At 39.6% G+C, this 18237-nt stretch overlaps 1 protein-coding gene across 1 annotated transcript in view; it reads left to right on the plus strand.

The window, feature by feature from the left end:
• lrp1aa (low density lipoprotein receptor-related protein 1Aa) overlaps positions 1 to 18237 on the plus strand; it is a 200232-nt gene that overhangs the window by 143150 nt on the left and 38845 nt on the right. The window contains exons 52-66 of the mRNA XM_016442040.1: positions 729 to 845; positions 1009 to 1137; positions 1233 to 1355; positions 3357 to 3497; positions 3755 to 3942; positions 7508 to 7691; positions 7985 to 8070; positions 8161 to 8280; positions 8747 to 8934; positions 9040 to 9245; positions 10166 to 10354; positions 10502 to 10650; positions 10754 to 10847; positions 10943 to 11059; positions 16544 to 16663. Coding sequence (XP_016297526.1) covers positions 729 to 845; positions 1009 to 1137; positions 1233 to 1355; positions 3357 to 3497; positions 3755 to 3942; positions 7508 to 7691; positions 7985 to 8070; positions 8161 to 8280; positions 8747 to 8934; positions 9040 to 9245; positions 10166 to 10354; positions 10502 to 10650; positions 10754 to 10847; positions 10943 to 11059; positions 16544 to 16663 — 2151 coding nt within the window. The remainder of the gene's footprint in view (positions 1 to 728; positions 846 to 1008; positions 1138 to 1232; positions 1356 to 3356; positions 3498 to 3754; positions 3943 to 7507; positions 7692 to 7984; positions 8071 to 8160; positions 8281 to 8746; positions 8935 to 9039; positions 9246 to 10165; positions 10355 to 10501; positions 10651 to 10753; positions 10848 to 10942; positions 11060 to 16543; positions 16664 to 18237) is intronic.

The following is an 18237-nucleotide window of genomic DNA, read 5'->3' on the forward strand; positions in this document are numbered from 1 at the left end:
ACAAGCACTTCCTGTGTCTGTTTGCCTCTTTAAGAAGAATCGCTTTATGTATCCCCCAATTGTAAGTCGCTTTGGATAAAAGCGTCTGCTAAATGACTAAATGTAAATGTAAATGTAAATGTTATGTACTTGCTCAAATATTGATTTCGGATCATTTTTAACCAAAAAAAGTTACGGATTGCAGCTTTAAGTTTAGCTATGGTGTGGATTAAGGGATCTCAAATCTGTTCATACAGAATAAACCATTAATATGTGCTTTATAAGTACTAATAAACAGCAAACAACCAGTAATATGCATGCTAATAAGCAACTAGTCAATAGTGAGAACTGGTCCCTAAACTAAAGTGTTACCAAATTATTTTATATACTTAATATATAATAATTATTATATATATTTATATACTTTATTAGTACTAGGTTTATTATTTTTAAACAGAAACTGAACTGAATGCATATCAAGAGTAAACATGATGCAAGTCAACATTACAAAACAAAAAAAACTCATGTTATGTATTCTGTGTCTTTGTGCTTTTGTTTCGTAACACCAAAGGCATTTATAAACAATTATTCATTTTTCCAAATGAGGTTTTGTCAGATTTATATCACTTTAGGGGGAAATTTTGTTCCCAGCTTTGCACGGTTCATTTAAGGTCAGCCTTTTAAATGTGTTCTTTCTGCAAGAATCTTTTGAATAATTAACTAACGGATCGTTTAATGATTCTGCTCAGATAAGTTCTGCTCAGCGACGCAGTTTGAGTGCGGGAATCATCGCTGTATTTCCAGAAGCTGGGTGTGTGATGGGGCGGACGACTGTGGAGATGGAACAGATGAAGACAGCAGATGCAGTGAGTGCTGATCCTTAAAAACAGCGTGAAATAGGATGTTTTAAAGCGTGACTGATGAATCACAGAGAATACGACCACAGACATTTATCAACATAATGAATGACAGTGCATTTTTCTAGACATTGTTTTCTAAGTTGCTGAATCATGTGTGTTTTTAACTCAGAGAATAAAACGTGCAGTGCGGACGCGTTCCACTGTCCGGATTCACACAAGTGTGTCCCGCAGCGCTGGGTGTGTGACGGAGACAGAGACTGTCCGGATGGAGCTGACGAGAGCCTGAAGGCCGGCTGTGGTGAGCGCTCAAATACATCATTTGTTTTGGTGCAAATACTGTGCAAATGACTCAGTAAACATGTCTGTGTGTATTATTATTTCTCTTTCGCTCAGTGTTCAATAACACGTGTAAGGCGGGAGAGTTCATGTGCCAGAACAGACAGTGTATCCCCAAACACTTTGTGTGTGACCATGACAACGACTGCGGCGACGGCTCTGATGAGTCTCTGGAGTGCGGTATGTTCATGATTACTCCAAACAAAGATGATTATGAGATGATTATCTCATAATTACCAAATAATGAGATGAATTATGGCAAATGATTTGTAAGATGCCAATACTTGACTCTCACTTGAATTATATCAAGACTTTAATCAAATGAAACAAAAGCAAGTACAGAAGAATTTGTGACGTGACGTGTGGCCAAGTATGGTGACCCATACTTGGAATTAGTGCTCTGCATTTACCCATCCAAAGTGCACACACACAGCAGTGAACACACACACACAGCGTGAACACACACCCGGAGCAGTGGGCAGCCATTTTTGCTGCGGCGCCCGGGGAGCAGTTGGGGGTTCGGTGCCTTGCTCAAGGGCACCTCAGTCGTGGTATTGAAGGTGGGAGAGAGCGCTGTACATTCACTCCCCCCACCTACAATCCCTGCCGGTACGAGACTCGAACCCACAACCTTTGGGTTACGAGTCCGACTCTCTAATCATTAGGCCACGACTTCCCCGTATTGAATTATTCAGATTATGTGTGTGTATATATATATATATATATATATATATATAAATTCTCTCTAATTGCACATGATTAAATGAGTTGTCATTTTAAAATATTGCAAATTTACAATACAGTATATCACCTTCTATAAGGTATGTTCACACTAGACATTCACAAAGGAAGTAAATGCAGGAGAAGATAAATTAAAAATGAAGCCCTAGACCATGACATCATATCCTCCTGGCAGACTTATTATCCTAATAAAAATATCCTAATAAAACTAAAAGCATTAAATAATAATAATAATAATTATTAAAATTACTTTGAATAAAATAAACATTAACTGAAATAAAATATATTTAAAAAAACTTATTTCAGCTTGTTGCCAAAACAGCATTTCTCATTTTTTATTTAAAGTCGAAGCACTAAAATAACTTAAAGTAATTAATAAAAATGTATAAATGCCATATAGACATATTAAAAATAATAATAAAATGAAAAATAACAAAATAATAAAAATTACAAAAACAAAGTTACTAAAACTTTAACTAAAATTAAAGTGGAAGCAAAATATAAAATAAAAATCGTCAAAATTCAAAATCTTAACAAAACCTATAATAGTATATCAAAATAACACTGACTTTTGTTAATATCTGTTGCCGTGTCTGAATTTTTTTTGCAGTGTGACCACACCTTAAGGACATTATTGTTAAGACTAAACTAAGGCTGTGTCCACACGAAGCCAGAGCTTTCCCTATCCGATCCTTTTTTTTCCCCTCGTCTCAAGAAATATCTGCGTCCACACGAAACCACAAAACCGACACAAAACGATGTAGTATACATGCCAGACCAGTATGTGGTGCTGTAATTCTGCCACAGAGATACACTAAAAACGGAGAAGAAGACTTGGACTATGCGCATAAACCTTGCGCGCGGTATACAAACGAACATGGAACAATACATTTATTAATCTGTGTTAATGTTAGTTAATAAAAAGACAACCGTTCAGTGTTTGTTCATGTTTTTGTTGCTGTTACGTGACGTAGCAGTGTCTGACTAGGGGTGAGACGTGGGCTGATGACGTCATCGTTTCAGAAAATATACGGATTCGCTGTCCACATGAAAACGCATGGGCAGCATTTTCAAATTTATCCACTCTGGGGCCCGGTTTCAAAAAATATCGGTTTCACTCTCCCAAAACGCCAGATCCGTGTGGATAAAATGCCTATACGATACAAAATGTATGCGTATACAGCTAAATGTGTCTCCGTGTGGACGGGGCATAGAAGAAGTAAGGGATAATCCATGGCTAGCTGTGCATTTAATGGTTTTAATGCACACCTGCCAGCCAATCAGAATCGAGAATTCAGACACAGCATGGTATAAGATAAAATAAAACATCAGGGAAGCTATTTTACTATTTTGGTACCCATCACTACAGAAGTGCATGTTTTTAATACATACGACTTTGCGCTATCGTTTGTGATCATGGGTCTGTATTTGTCTTTGTAGAGTATCCTGCATGTAAGGCCAATGAGTTCCGCTGTGATAACGGCCGCTGTTTGATCCAGAAATCCTGGCAGTGTGACGGAGAGTTTGACTGTCACGATCACTCAGACGAAGCTCCCAAAAATCCTCACTGCAACGGTCCTGGTATGAATCCAACAGTCCACCTATCCAACAGTCTATGTGGCTTCATGCTACCAAAGTGTGAAGGATGTCTAAAAGAACAGAGAGCATTTGGGACGGGGCCAAACTAGTTCTGAGTCACAGCACAATGCAAACGAACTAATAAAATATACCACATCAAACTGAGTATCTTTGAAACGACTTTAGAAAACAGTGTCCTAATGGATACAGTAGAGTCCTGCAGTTCATTTAACGGTTCTTTCTCTTCTTCCTTAAAGCAGAAAACAAATGTAATGACACGGCGTATGCATGTGGGAATGGTAAATGCATCAGTGAGACGTTACTGTGCAATCACAATGATGACTGTGGCGACGGGACGGATGAGCTGAACTGCTTCATTAATGAATGTCTGAACAGTAAACTGAGTGGCTGCTCTCAGCTGTGTGATGACCTGAAGATCGGATTCAAGGTAAAGATATTAGATCATCTTAATGCCTGTTTCCTCCCTCAGAAATGGCGATGTGGAACTTTGTTTGTTTATTTGATTTGCCTATTGCACTGCCAGTAATTATTCTCTTCATCAGTATCACAAAACACAAAAAAATATTTTGTATTATGAATATCTGAACATGCAACATGTCAAAAGAAAGAGCAGAGAAAAAAAAAGTTTTATTCTAGTTACTTGCATTATGTTTTTATGAATGTGGGTAAGTTTCATAAAAAAGCAACATTTTGAACAAAAAGCTGAGAAAATCCCATTTTTATGAAAGACTATGTCTGGATTGGATTCAGAATGATGATCAAAACATAGATGGAATAGATCGCTTCCATCAACACTCACAAAGCTTCACAGTCCTAAACCACTTCCTGAGTCGACATTTCATTCAGTAACGTTAGGCAGTTTTGATCTATATGCTGTTTAATGTTTGATGATTGCGTTATTTTACATATGCATCAGCTTACGTTCGCGATCGCTTGTTTCTGCTGCTTCTTCACTGTTTTGATCCAGACATTCAGTACTCTTTCAGAAAATGCATAATAGCGCCTCCCAGTGCTTGAAGTGGGACGGGCCTTGAATGCAAGCGGAGTGTGTGGGGCGCGAGAGCATGTCAGGGGAGGCGCGCAGAGTAGTAGAATAATAATTAATTATTGATTACTAATTTGAATCAGTACTTTATAACGAAAATAATATCTTAAAATGAAAAGAAGCAGGCTTTTGCGGACACATAATTTTAAACCGGTAAACTCCTGGAAAGTCCAAGGATCCAGTAAACGAATTCAAACAGTAAGTTCAAAAGAGCGCTAATGCAGAGAAAACACGGCCGATTTCATCAGCGTTTGCGGAGAGAATAGTGACTTTCGTCCAGATGTCAGTAAAATTATTCTTTTCAGCATGTATTTGGCTTAAATGCAAGAGTGTTTTATAATGATCGCTGATTATGCGGTGGTCAGAGATTTAGCGATTCTGAATCAAGTGGCAACCTCCCGCTCTCTCTCGTGAAACCAACATGGAAGTGACTTAAACTGTAATTCGTCAACTGGCCGCTAGAGGCTGGCTGCAAAAGGGAGTCAATCCCATAGACTCCCCATGTTAAAATGCCCAACTTTACAGCAGAAAAAAACATGTTTACAGCCTGGTTAAAAAAAAGATTTTGGTCTATATAGCTAATTTTGCCCTTCATGACAACTGGGAAGGGGGTGAATTTTTTTATAACTCATCCGTTTAAATTATATTAAGCCTTAAAGTTCTGCATAATTAAGGGCGTGGCCACTTGAGTGGCAGGTGGATTGCCGCTGCTGTCACCACCATCGAGCTAGGTGGGCGTGGTTTCAGCAACCAGCTCCCGCCTCTTTGCCCATTTTCGATAATCGATATTTGATTCGAGTGACGCGCGGTGACCTGCTGCCAAGACGGCGACGGCCGGCTCCGCCCACTTTGAGCTTCAAAAACGCTCTTTAGAAACCTATGGGTGACGTCACGGACACTACGTCCATGTTTTCATACAGTCTATGGGTTAGATACAGTATAGTACATTCTACATTACCTGCCTACATACATTATACTCATGTAAAGCAATATATACTATATAGCAAATCTCAACTGCTTGACATTTATTTTGTCAAAAATAACTATTATCACCCAGCTCTAACCTGCTAAATGCGACTACTATATATTAAGATATTAACATCAACAACATGATTTTCAGTAAATCTGCTTTGAAACAATGGGTATTGTGAATTTAACTTGACTTTATGCCATTTCAATAAAAAAAAAAACATGACAAAGCGAACCAATAATTGCAATATTGGCCCTTATAATTAACATATGTTAAAAAATAGTTTTACTAAAAAAATTCCACTGAAAAATGTGCTGCACTTTGTCAGATCTCATTCTAAGGGCTACTGAGTTATAAACCAGGATGTGACCTAATGTGTGTCATTTAATATAAATAAATAAATAGGTGGGTGGTGGGGGGGAGGGGGGTGAGTACCAGCACTTCTTTTTTTCCACTTCAAGCACTGCCGCCTCCTATCGTATAACAGCGAAAGCATGGAAAGCTGGAAAACTCCGTCAATGCTCTTATTTCCAGAGAATATATATATGTGTGTGTGTGTGTGTGTGTGTGTGTGTGTGTGTGTGTGTGTGTGCATATTTTTTTTAGGGCTGTCAACGTTAACACATTAACGCATGCAATTAGTTCAAAAATTCTTAACCCGTTACAATAATTTAACACAATTACTGAAGCACAATTTCTATTCTAACCTTTTAACTTGATTTCGCTTCTCTGTTTACGATCAGATCATTTTAAGCCGCCAAACTCCGGGAAAGTGCAGTGATCCAGTAAGCAAATGCATTCAAACAATCAGTCCAAATCAGTGCTAATGTAAAGAAAACCAGGCTGATTACATCAGAGATGGCAGAGAGAATAGAGACTCGCGTTGCGTTTTCAGTGTATTATGCTTCGAGCTCTGAACAGACCGCTTGTATGATACACAAACTACATTTTCTTGGCTGGATAAAGCAAACCAGCTTCTCTCTAGTAAAGGTTTGTTGGTTAAGGATTGCAATCAAGGTAAAGATGATGCAGTGACATACAGAAGTCGTACAGTAAGCACCGTGAGTCTGATATATTGATGCACAAACAAGATGAGCGCTCTTGACGCACAGATCTTACATTTTACTTTTGCTGGGACACATTTTAGTACATCCACGTTGTTTCCACACACATTAATGATATAATGTTTTGATTTGTCATGTGTATGTTGCTGTGTTTAGTCATTCTGAATGGATCCATGTGCTGGTGGGTACATGCAGTCAGCTCAAGGCTGAGGTTTAGGGTCTTTTAGGCATCTCTATGTGGTCCTGTTTGGTATCGCAAATTGATTTGTCTATTGCACACATACTATACACTATACATTCTGAAAAATATTTTTCAATTTTATATTTATTTATTTTATATTTATCTTGAAATAAGCTTTCAGAAAATACAGTTTTGTAAGAATCACCCTTCAATCTTTCAGTTTACTTTGCTGGATACAGTAAATAATGACAAAATGAATGTGTTAAACAAGATAACTGGTATATGCTTTATTTCATGATGAGTATGTGATTAATCACACAATCTGATTAAAATTTTTTATCTATTGACAGCCCTAATATATTTAAATATTAAATTACGTTTACTTTACTTCATCCTTTTTTGTTTTGCTTTTTGTTTTGCCTTGTACTTTGTGTATTTTGTATTGTTTGTTTTGTATTAATTTAACTATATTCTGAAAATGAATTTCATATATTTAGATTTATAGTTTGGGTGTGAGACAAGGGTATAACAATGAAGTCTACAAATACAAAGCATTTGAACAGTAGGAAAAATACTTTATTAGCAGAAGTTTTGTCCCCAGGGAAAGAAGAAACATTCCTTTGTTGACTCCTTTATATAAATGCAGTCAACACTGAAATCATAAAATGAACAGGTATCACAATCAGGTATCACAATCCGATACTTACCGTTCTTATGTGTTTCTCCCTCCAGTGCAGATGCCGCCCTGGCTTTAGACTGAAGGATGATGGGAAGACCTGTGTAGATGTGGATGAGTGCGCCACCACGTATCCCTGCACACAGCACTGCATCAACACTCACGGCAGCTTCCGCTGTGTGTGTGTGGACGGCTTCCAGCTCAGCCCCTCCGACCCCACTGTCTGCAAGTCCACCTCCGGTATGAGTCAGACGGCCAATCTGTCCATTATAGTTACGCACAGGACATCTGGCCATGTTACATTGTAGGATGGTTCAATTAGATCAGGGTTTCTCAAATGCTTGTGAAAATATGAAAAGTACACTTTCCAAAGGAATTCACCACTAGATTTGCCATTTACAATGTTGATCCATCGTTATAAAAAAGCATTTCGATTTTAGTTACAAATCGTTCACCTTTTAAATAAGTGTCCTGTTCTGTTGTTTCTTTTTTTACTTTAATATGTCTTCATTTTCTCTCACTTTACTGTACAGACGAGGAGCCGTTCCTCATCTTCGCTAACCGGTATTACTTGAGAAAGCTCAACTTGGACGGCTCAAACTACACACTTTTAAAGCAGGTATGATTTGACACTAGTTTTTCAAACTCTGTACCATAACATTTTATTCCAGTTGTTTGCCTGTTTCCTCATGAATGATTGCTTTCCCAGGGTCTGAACAACGCTGTTGCGTTGGACTTCGACTACAGGCAGCAGATGATCTATTGGACAGATGTGACGACTCAAGGCAGTATGATACGACGCATGCACATCAACGGCAGCGGCGTTCAGGTGATTTGCATGCAACTCCGTTGTTTTGAATATTAAAGAAATAGTTCACCCAAAAACGAACGTTTGCTGAAAATGTGCTCACTCTCAGGCTATCCAATATGTAGTTGAGTTTGTTTCTTCATCAGAAAAGTTTTGGAGAAATGTAGCATTTCATCACTTGCTCACCAGTGGATCCTCTGCAGTGAATGGGTGCCGTCAGAATGAGAGTCCAAACATGTAATGCGGTCAAGACCTGCTTGGAACTACTTTAGCTGTGCGTTTTCCTGAAATTAATTGCACACCTTAGTACATTCGTCAGCCAATCAGAATCAAGCATTCAACAGCCCCATAGTATAATATGGATTATGGTATACAAGCAGCTGCGTTAATTGGATTACTTGTGAATTCTTGTGATGTTTTTATCAGCTGTTTGGACTCGAAAACTGAAACTTTTCTCAAACTGGACATTGGTTTGACTCTGCTGCAGGTTCTCCATCGCACGTCTCTCAGCAACCCTGATGGTCTGGCTGTCGATTGGGTCGGGAGTAACCTGTATTGGTGTGATAAGGGGCGGGACACTATTGAGGTGTCGAAGCTGAATGGAGCATACAGGACAATGCTGGTCAACACGGGACTGAGGGAACCCAGAGCCATAGCTGTGGACGCCCGCAATGGGTAAAGATTGAAAATACCTTAATTGCTTTCTTTCTCCATTATTGTGTTCTCATCTTCCCGTTTCTGCTAATAAGGATCATGAAGCATAAGGGTTTTCTTTGTCAGGTACCTGTACTGGTCTGACTGGGGTGATAATCCGCATATCGGCCGCATTGGTATGGATGGCACCAACAGAACTGTGATCATACAGGACAAGTTAACCTGGCCCAACGGTCTCACTCTGGACTTCATCAATGATCGCATCTACTGGGCAGACGCCAGAGAGGACTACATTGAGTTTGCCAGCTTAGACGGATCCAACAGACATACAGGTGAAGACAAAATCTCAAATATAAGCCATTCCGTGAAGGGGCCGCAGGTTATCAGAGCTGGTTTTTTTTTGTATTCAGTATAGCAGCAGGACTGACTATAAACTCTAGTTAAGAGGATAGTATGAAGTAACTTACACTTTAGCAAGTTAACCATTTTTAGCATGTCTCCAATATGAATAGTTCAAAAATAAGCAAAGCAAGCTCTTCATGACTGGACAACCAGGCCAAACTTCTTAGATAATGATAACTAACTGTTATGCAATCATAAAATAAAAATATATACATATTTTACATATACATTATAACAATATAATAATTGTTTAAGAAATCTCTGAGGCTTACATAGATTTTGACTTAGTTAATCAAAATACAATAGTATAGTAATATTGTGATATATATTTTTTTTTTACAATTTAAAATACCAGTTCTCTATGTGAATATCTGTTCAAATGTAATTTATTCCTGTGATCAAAGCTGAATTTTAAGCATCATTTCTCCAGTCTTCAGTGTCACATGATCCAGAAATCATTCTAATAGGCTGCTATTATCTGCTGCTCAAGAAACATTTCTGATTACTATCCATGTTGAAGACAGTTGTGCTGCATAATATTTTCTTTTTTTCTTTTGTGGAAATTCTGAAACTTTTTGCTCATTTTAATGCATCATTGCTAAATAAGTATTAATCCTTACTGACCCCAAACTTTTGAACAGTAGTGCATTTAATAAATAACATATTAAATAATAATGATAAATAATTAGAAAATAACATAAAATGCATCAAATATGAATTAAAATATGAATTATTAAATTCCTACTAAGTGCTTCAGTGAATTGAGGAGAGTATGTTATGTTTGTTTGTGCAAGGTTGCTATGTGTGTGTTATGTTTGTGTAGTTAGTAATCCCTGTGTTTGTGCTGCAGTTTTGACTCAGGACATCCCACACATATTCGCCATGACTCTGTTTGAGGAGTACATCTACTGGACAGACTGGGAGACCAAGTCCATCAACAGAGCTCATAAAACACTGGGCACCAACAAGACTTTGCTGATCAGCACCTTACACAGGCCCATGGACATCCACATCTACCACCCCTACAGACAGCCAGAGGGTCAGGACACTCTTTTACACACACTCGTCTATCCCGGCCACTGTCAAAAACCATCTTAGATGATCTTGTTTCATGCCTTGATGTTATCTTTCTTGAAATTGAAGGAGCTGTAGCTTTAACGTCATGCACTCTTGTCTCCCATTGTAGTCACAAATCACCCGTGTCAGACAGACAATGGCGGCTGCAGTAACTTGTGTCTGCTCTCTCCGGGTGGAGGTTATAAATGTGCCTGTCCCACTAACTTCTACTTGGCCGCTGATGGGAAACAGTGCATGTCCAACTGCACCGCCAGCCAGGTGAGCGCATGATACTTGAGCTTAGACTTTTAGACCCAGTCTTAAACAGAATGACATGTACCATTTCTCATTTGAAATATGTTCCTCTAACATCTCTCATCAGTTTGTCTGCAAAAATGACAAGTGTATCCCGTTCTGGTGGAAGTGTGACACTGAGGACGACTGTGGCGACCGATCCGACGAGCCTGCCGACTGTCGTGAGTGATGTGGATTGTAGGAGATACATTTTCTCCCTGTGGCGTAACTAACAGATGTGTAATAAAAGCACATTTGTACATATTTCTTTCAACAGCTGAGTTTAAATGCAGACCAGGTCAGTTCCAGTGTGATACTGGGATCTGTACAAACCCAGCGTACATCTGTGACGGAGACAACGACTGCCAGGATAACTCTGATGAGGCCAGCTGCGGTATGTTTCACCACACGATGTTGAAAATGGATGTTGACTTTTTCTTTACTATACTAAAGTACATTTTTCAAATAGGTATATTTTCCTCAGAATATTTTTATTTTGGAAAACTTTTACTTCACTTTTTGCTCCCACGAATTTCATAAAAAACATATTGTTCCTTGTTATTTTGAACTGAAGAAATCGAGGCGTGATAGCATTGTTGATTCGTGAACATGCTGTTTCTTTTCATTGAACCCGCTGAATCAGCTCTGATCGAATTGCAGCTGTTCTAACTATAGATAATGTTAAATGAATGCAAATCATGCCCGTGTACTATCTCCTCTGCTATAGCAGTTCATACAGTATAATGATCTAATGAGATATAAAACTAGTGTATTTGCAAAACATTCTTCTTAAAATATTAAATATGTGAAGTTTTTATATTGTTTCTACTATTTGTCACACATTTACATACATTCTGTTTTTTTTCACTTTTAAATACTATATTACATATTTTGTGAAGCAAATGAGGGAAGCGCACTTGTGCGCTCGTGAAATTCCAACAGCCGGGAATTTCAATTAGGACTCCGCTGTCAAGCATTCTTCTGGCAAATCTCCCGCTCCCTACCAAAAGAACAGACAAACTACTACTCCTCACCTGCACAAACAAGGACTTTTTAAACTCTGCTGTGCTTTGCTTCATGGAAACCTGGTTGAACAGAGCCATCCCGGGCAGCGAGCTTCATCTAACGGGCTTCCAGCTGTTCAGAGCGGCTCGCGTCACCGAGTTGTCGAAGAAGATGTGTTGCCCAAATGTGGCAGCTTTCTTTATTAACTGTAAGCCTTTTTATTTGCCGTGGGAGTTTTTCTTGTTTATTCTGGTGAGTGTACATTCCTCCTTACGCGTGTGTGAGCACGGCGCTAGAACAGCTGGCTGATCAGATCACACACACAGAGCAGCGTTATCCGGACTCTTTCATTATCATTCTGGGTGATTTTAATAAAGCTAATCTCACCTGCAAACTGCCTAAATACAGACAGCACATCACGTGTCCCACCAGGGCCAGTAATATACTGGACCATTGTTACACAGTTTTAAAGGATGCATATTACTCTGTCCCCCGAGCGGCTCTGGGACTCTTATCACTGTTTGGTTCATCTTCTACCAGCCTACAAACATAAACCTAAATCTGCTAAGCCCATGGGCGACATTAGGGGGGGGCAAGAGGGGGCAAAACCCTCAAAGTGTTTTTGCAGCGTTGAGCAATGTAACCAATCATAGACATATCTGTTGATTTATTAAACACAATGGCCAATCAGAAACGTTTTGTCAGAATTCACTCACCGCTGAAAGCGCCACAGTTTTTAAGTGCAGTTTTGCAAGCTCGTGAATCATCTCATGACCTTTCACACAGTGTGCGGCAGTCGCGAGTGTCTAGTTCATTCAACAATGGGAGACATGCGGAAAGCGGCAAAACGCGGGCGGTTTCACTGTCGGCGCGTAGACTGAGCACAAGCGGTGCTCCTGCACCCAAAATCCTGCCGCTTTCTCAGGCATGGCGCTTCGCGGCAGGTGCCGCCAAAGATAAAAATATCTTTATATCTTGATAAAAATTTTTGTGAGCGGCAGCGGCAGCTGCGTCGGTTTCAACCAATTAGTGAACAGATTACTAACAACCATGTCCCTGCGCCTGGGATGCATTGTTTAGGCTAAATTAGTCTTCTCAATTTTCCTTTAAAATTATATTTCATTCAAACTTTTACTTCAATCATGACCTCACAGGTAATAATGCTTCAACAACTTCACTTGTGCCAAACGAAAAAAAAAGGTAAATAATGACAACAATTAATGACAGAATGACACAAACACAAATTTCCGTTATGTTTTATTTAGTTTTTAGTAAATGCAAAGGTGATGTTGACAATTGTAACTATGGCAACATCCGCTCCGAGACTGCAACGTGACCACCGCCTCAGCTGCACAAAACACTTCCACTACAAGAGAAAGCAGCAGCCGCGCAGCGATTCCACCGTTTGCCGCGTCCCGTGTGAAAGGGCCTTAAGTGCAGACACGATGTAAATAAAAGATTCATTGTGCAGTTTAGAGAGCTTCATTGATTATGAGATTATGAAGATGAGTGACGCTTCTTAGTGATAAAGGGAGCATGCTTTGCGCACTTTCTAGGGTATAATCCATTCAGAATTTGTATGAAACTTTCATTTTTTGAACACATAGGCTACACCCTGCAAATGTCGAATGACATCTGCATATGTATGCGGGATCGGGATTTACAAGCCTGCTTCGACCTAACTGATTGGAGTGTTTTTGAGGCTACAGCCACTGATCTGGATGAGCTCACTGGCAGGGTGACATCCTACTTCCGTTTCTGTGAGGACATGTGTGTTCCCACCAGGATCTATTTAACATTTAACAACGACAAACCTTGGTTCAGTGCAAAACTCAAACAGCTTTGCCAGGCCAAAGAAGACGCCTACAGGAGTGGGGACAAAGACTTGTACAAACAGGCCAAATACACATTTCTAGGGTATAATCCATTCAGAATTTGTATGAAACTTTCATTTTTTGAACACATAGGCTACACCCTGCAAATGTCGAATGACATCTGCATATGTATGCGGGATTCACTCTCGAAATAGCAGTGATTGGCAATGGACGGAACATATGTTGATTTAATTCTGGACCCAGTCCTGGCCAAACCTCCACAGACAGCACGCGTCCCGAGCAAGATCTAATTCACGGACCAAAAGCGTGTGTAAACTTTATTGAGATCGTGCAAAACTCAAACAGCTTTGCCAGGCCAAAGAAGACGCCTACAGAAGTGGGGACAAAGCTTTGTACAAACAGGCCAAATACACACTGAATAGGGATATAAGAGTATCTAAGAGAAGCTACTCTAAAAAGCTGAAAAAACAGTTCTCAAGCAATGACCCTGCATCAGTGTGGAAGGGCCTGAAAGCCATCACCAGCTACAAGACCCCGTCCTCCAGCCCTGAGGAGAATCAACTCTTAGCCGACAGTTTGAATGAGTTTTACTGCAGGTTTGAAAAGCCTGGTCTCACACCCCACACCTGCTCAGGACAACCTTCAGGACTTGTACAACTCCAGAGTGAAGAAACAGACTTAGGGCTGTACGATTAATTGAAATTAAATCGCGATTTGGCAAAAGCTGCGATTGTTATGCGCATCTTGTCAGGGAAGCACGGCTCTGACCGTCTCACAACACAGCCATCAACACACTCCCCCTCCCTCCCCCTACTGCTTCTCAGCCTGTACTTAAGATCTGTGAAGATGATATACACAAAGTCTTCAGGAAACAGGAGACAGGGAAAGCCAAAGGCCCAGATGGTGTCTCTCCAGCCTGCCTCAAAACCTATGCTGTCCAGCTGTCATCCATCTTCACACTGATCTTTCAACAGATCCCTGGAGCTGTGTGACGTCACCTCCTGCTTCAAATGCTCCACCATCATCCCTGTACCCAAGAAACCAAAAATCACGGGACTAAATGACTACAGACCTGTTGCTTTAACGTCTGTGGTCATGAAGTCATTTGAGTGACTGGTGTTAGCTTATCTGAAGGACATCACTGGACCCCCTGCAGTTTGCTTACCAAGCAAACAGGTCTGTGGATGATGCAGTCAACATAGGACTGCACTACATCCTGCAACATCTGGACAAACCAGGGACTTATGCAAGGATCCTGTTTGTGGACATCAGCTCAGCTTTCAAAACCATCATCCCAGATCCCCTCCTGAATAAACTGACCCAGCTCTCTGTACCCACCTCCATCTGTCAGTGGATCATCAGCTTCCTGACAGACAGGCAGCAGCTAGTCAGGCTGGGAAAACTCACATCCACCACCCGCACCATCAGCACTGGAGCTCCCCAGGGCTGCGTTCTCTCCCCACTGCTCTTCTCCCTCTACACAAATGACTGCTCCTCTGACACCACAGTCATTTGTCTCATCCAGGACGGCGAGGAGTCTACTTACAGATTGAGCAGCTGGCCTGGCTGTCTGCTGCAGTTATAACAACTTGGAGCTGAACACGCTCAAAACAGTGGAGATGATAGTACACTTCAGGAGAAACCCCCCTGCACTCCCCCCACTCACCATCATGAACAGCACTGTGGCTGCAGTAGAGTCATTCAGGTTCCTGGGCACCACCATCTCTCAGGACCTGAAGTGGGATATTCACATTGACTCCATCGTGACAAAGGCACAGCAGAGGTTGTACTTCCTTCATCAACTGAAAAAGTTCAACCTGCCACAGACGCATATGCCACAGTTTTATTCAGCTGTTATTGAGTCGGTTCTGTGCTCTTCTATAACTGTCTGGTTTTGGTCAGCCAGCAAATCAGATATAAGAAGACTGCAACAGGCTGTTAGGTCAGCTGAAAGGATAGCTAATGTGCACCTGCCCAACCTTCAGGACTTGTACAACTCCAGAGTGAAGAAATGGGCAGGTAACATCATCACAGACCCCTCTCACCCCGGCCACAACCTGCTTGCACTTCTCCCTTCAGGCAGACGCTACAGATCTCTGTGCACTAGAACATCAAGCATAAAAACAGTTTTCCCCCATGCCATCTCAGCTTAAACAGCTAAATACAGAAATTATTGCCTAAATACAGTTAATTATTATTAACTAATTATTGCCTCTCTCTCTCAAGTATTATGTAAATACATATTTTTATTTATACAGCTGTATATACAGTAAATAATGCACAAATCTGTACATAAATCTTCTGTTCCAGATGCATATCACATTATTATCTTTTTTTTTTTTTTTTTCATTAGTGTTACTTATTTAAATATTATTTCTGTTCTCAATGTCATATATGTATGTATGTATGTAAGTATGTTTGTATCAAGAGCTCCTAAAAAAAACACAACAAATTTCTTGTGTGTTTGTACACACTTGGCGAATAAAGCTCATTCTGATTCTGATTCTAATCTTCCTTAATTTACATAAAATTGCAAAATAAAAAATTGTTTTATCAGCCAGTACATTTTACTTTCAGTAACTTACCTTAAATTAAAAATCAAGTACTTACTCAAGTAAAATTGAAAATGAGTACTTATACTTTTATTGGAGTAACATTTTGTTATGGTATATGTACTTGTGCTCAAGTAGTTGATATTTGTACTTTGTCTTCCAGTTCTTCTAATTGCATGAGCCTTTCTTATGTCATTGTAAAATCTCCAAAATGATATATCCAGAATATGCACAAATGGTATTAATACTGTGCTTGTGAACTTTATGATTATTCAGATTATTGTTAATAGTAAGTACAAGTACAGTATTCATAGAACACTAGTGTCTTTTATCGTCATGTTGCTATTGCTGCTGTTTTATAAAAGCTTGACTTTGTGCCTAAGAACACTGTATCATCTGTGGTAAGACTGTACCTCAGCTGGCTCCAGTAGAGCAATAACCTTATCAATTTTAGTCCACTGATGTGTTTGTATGTGTGTTTTGCAGATATACATGTGTGTTTGCCCAGTCAGTTTAAATGCACCAATCCCAGTCGCTGTATTCCCGGAATATTCCGCTGTAACGGCCAAGACAACTGCGGAGAAGGAGAGGATGAAAAAGACTGCCGTGAGTTTCATTATAAGGCAATAAGACATAAAAATAAGACGTAAAAAGCCTTTTGTGTTTTAATAATCTCATAAAGTCATGTTGTGATTTTGATTTTAATGTGATCAATTGTAAAGCCACACGCTTTACAAGTGTCAGTAAGTAAGGTACTAATACAGTCAGTAAGTACTGTAAGTACAGTACTGTACTAATACAGTCAGTAAGATTTTATATATATATATTTTTTTTTTAAGAAATTAATACTTTTATTCAGCAAGGATGCATTAAATGGATCAAAAGTGACATAAAACTAAATTCATAATATTGCAAAATATTTATTTTCTAATGAACTGAATCAGGTATATTTGATTAGGGAGACATCCAAAGGGGCTCCAGGGCTAGAGTTGATAAGAAATGTTTCAGACAACATTTCTGATAAGAAAATATCAGACAAATGACCAAGGAAACAAAGAGATACTTTATATACAAACGAAATAACGAGAACCTAAAAAAACAGGTGTGAACAATCAGAAACCTTGAACTATAATCAGTCACGTTGGAAACTAAATGGAACAGGAACTAAACACGGAAAAACTCAACACAAAAACAAAGACCAAAAGGAATGAAATATACTTGAAAGTAAAAGTCCTTAGAAACACAGAATGCAGGTGGAATATTACAGTTAGCGCCATAAAAAAAAGAAAAGAAAGTCCAGGTCAGAGGGAAATGGTAGATCCCAGAGGGAAGGAAAGGAAGGCCAGGACATCAAAGTCAAAAGTCAAAGTCTGCTTTATTGTCAATTCTGCCACATGTACAGCACATACATACAGAGAATTAAAATTGCGTTACTCTCAGACCCTTGGTGCATACAGTTAACACTTAACACTAACAGTAGACATAATACAGATAAATACAGTTTAAAAAATATATAAAATACAACCTATACAATATATAAATAAGGACATTGTAAAAAAAAAAAAAAACACACAGAGAATTGAAATTGCGTTACTCTCAGACCCTTGGTGCATACAGGTAACACTAACAGTAGAACGTGAAAATATAGATACAATATATAAAATACAAACTATACAAATATACAAATGAGGACATGTAAAAAAAGATAGAGTGGCACAAGGCAGATAGAGTGCAAACCAGTGAAATAAACAAACTGCAGATATGAGTGTAGTGCAAAAAGAGCTTATCAGTCTGTTAAAGTGATAAAGAGCTCAGAGAACAGACTTTATTTAAACTGTGCCTATGCAGATGTCATTCCCTTAAACTGAAGTCAACAACAATCTCCTTCGTCTTCTCCACATTCAGAGAGACCGTCCAGTTTAAAGTCATTGAAGCAGGATGGAGACGACTTCTTCGGGACTGGAATTATGGTGGTAGCTTTGAAGCATGTGGGGACAACAGCCTGGCTTAGCGAGATGTTGAAAATGTCTGTGAAGACATCAGTGAGTTCCCCTGCACAGTCTCTCAGTCCCCGCCCAGGAATGTTGTCAGGACCCGGAGCTTTGCGTGCATTGATCCTGCTGAGGGATCTCCTCACGCTGTCCGGGGACAGCGTCATCACCTGGTCGCCGGGAGGAGGT

The sequence above is a fragment of the Sinocyclocheilus anshuiensis genome, unplaced genomic scaffold (genome assembly GCF_001515605.1).
Source record: "Sinocyclocheilus anshuiensis isolate Anshui unplaced genomic scaffold, SAMN03320099.WGS_v1.1 scaffold819, whole genome shotgun sequence".
NCBI classification, from domain to species: domain Eukaryota; kingdom Metazoa; phylum Chordata; class Actinopteri; order Cypriniformes; family Cyprinidae; genus Sinocyclocheilus; species Sinocyclocheilus anshuiensis.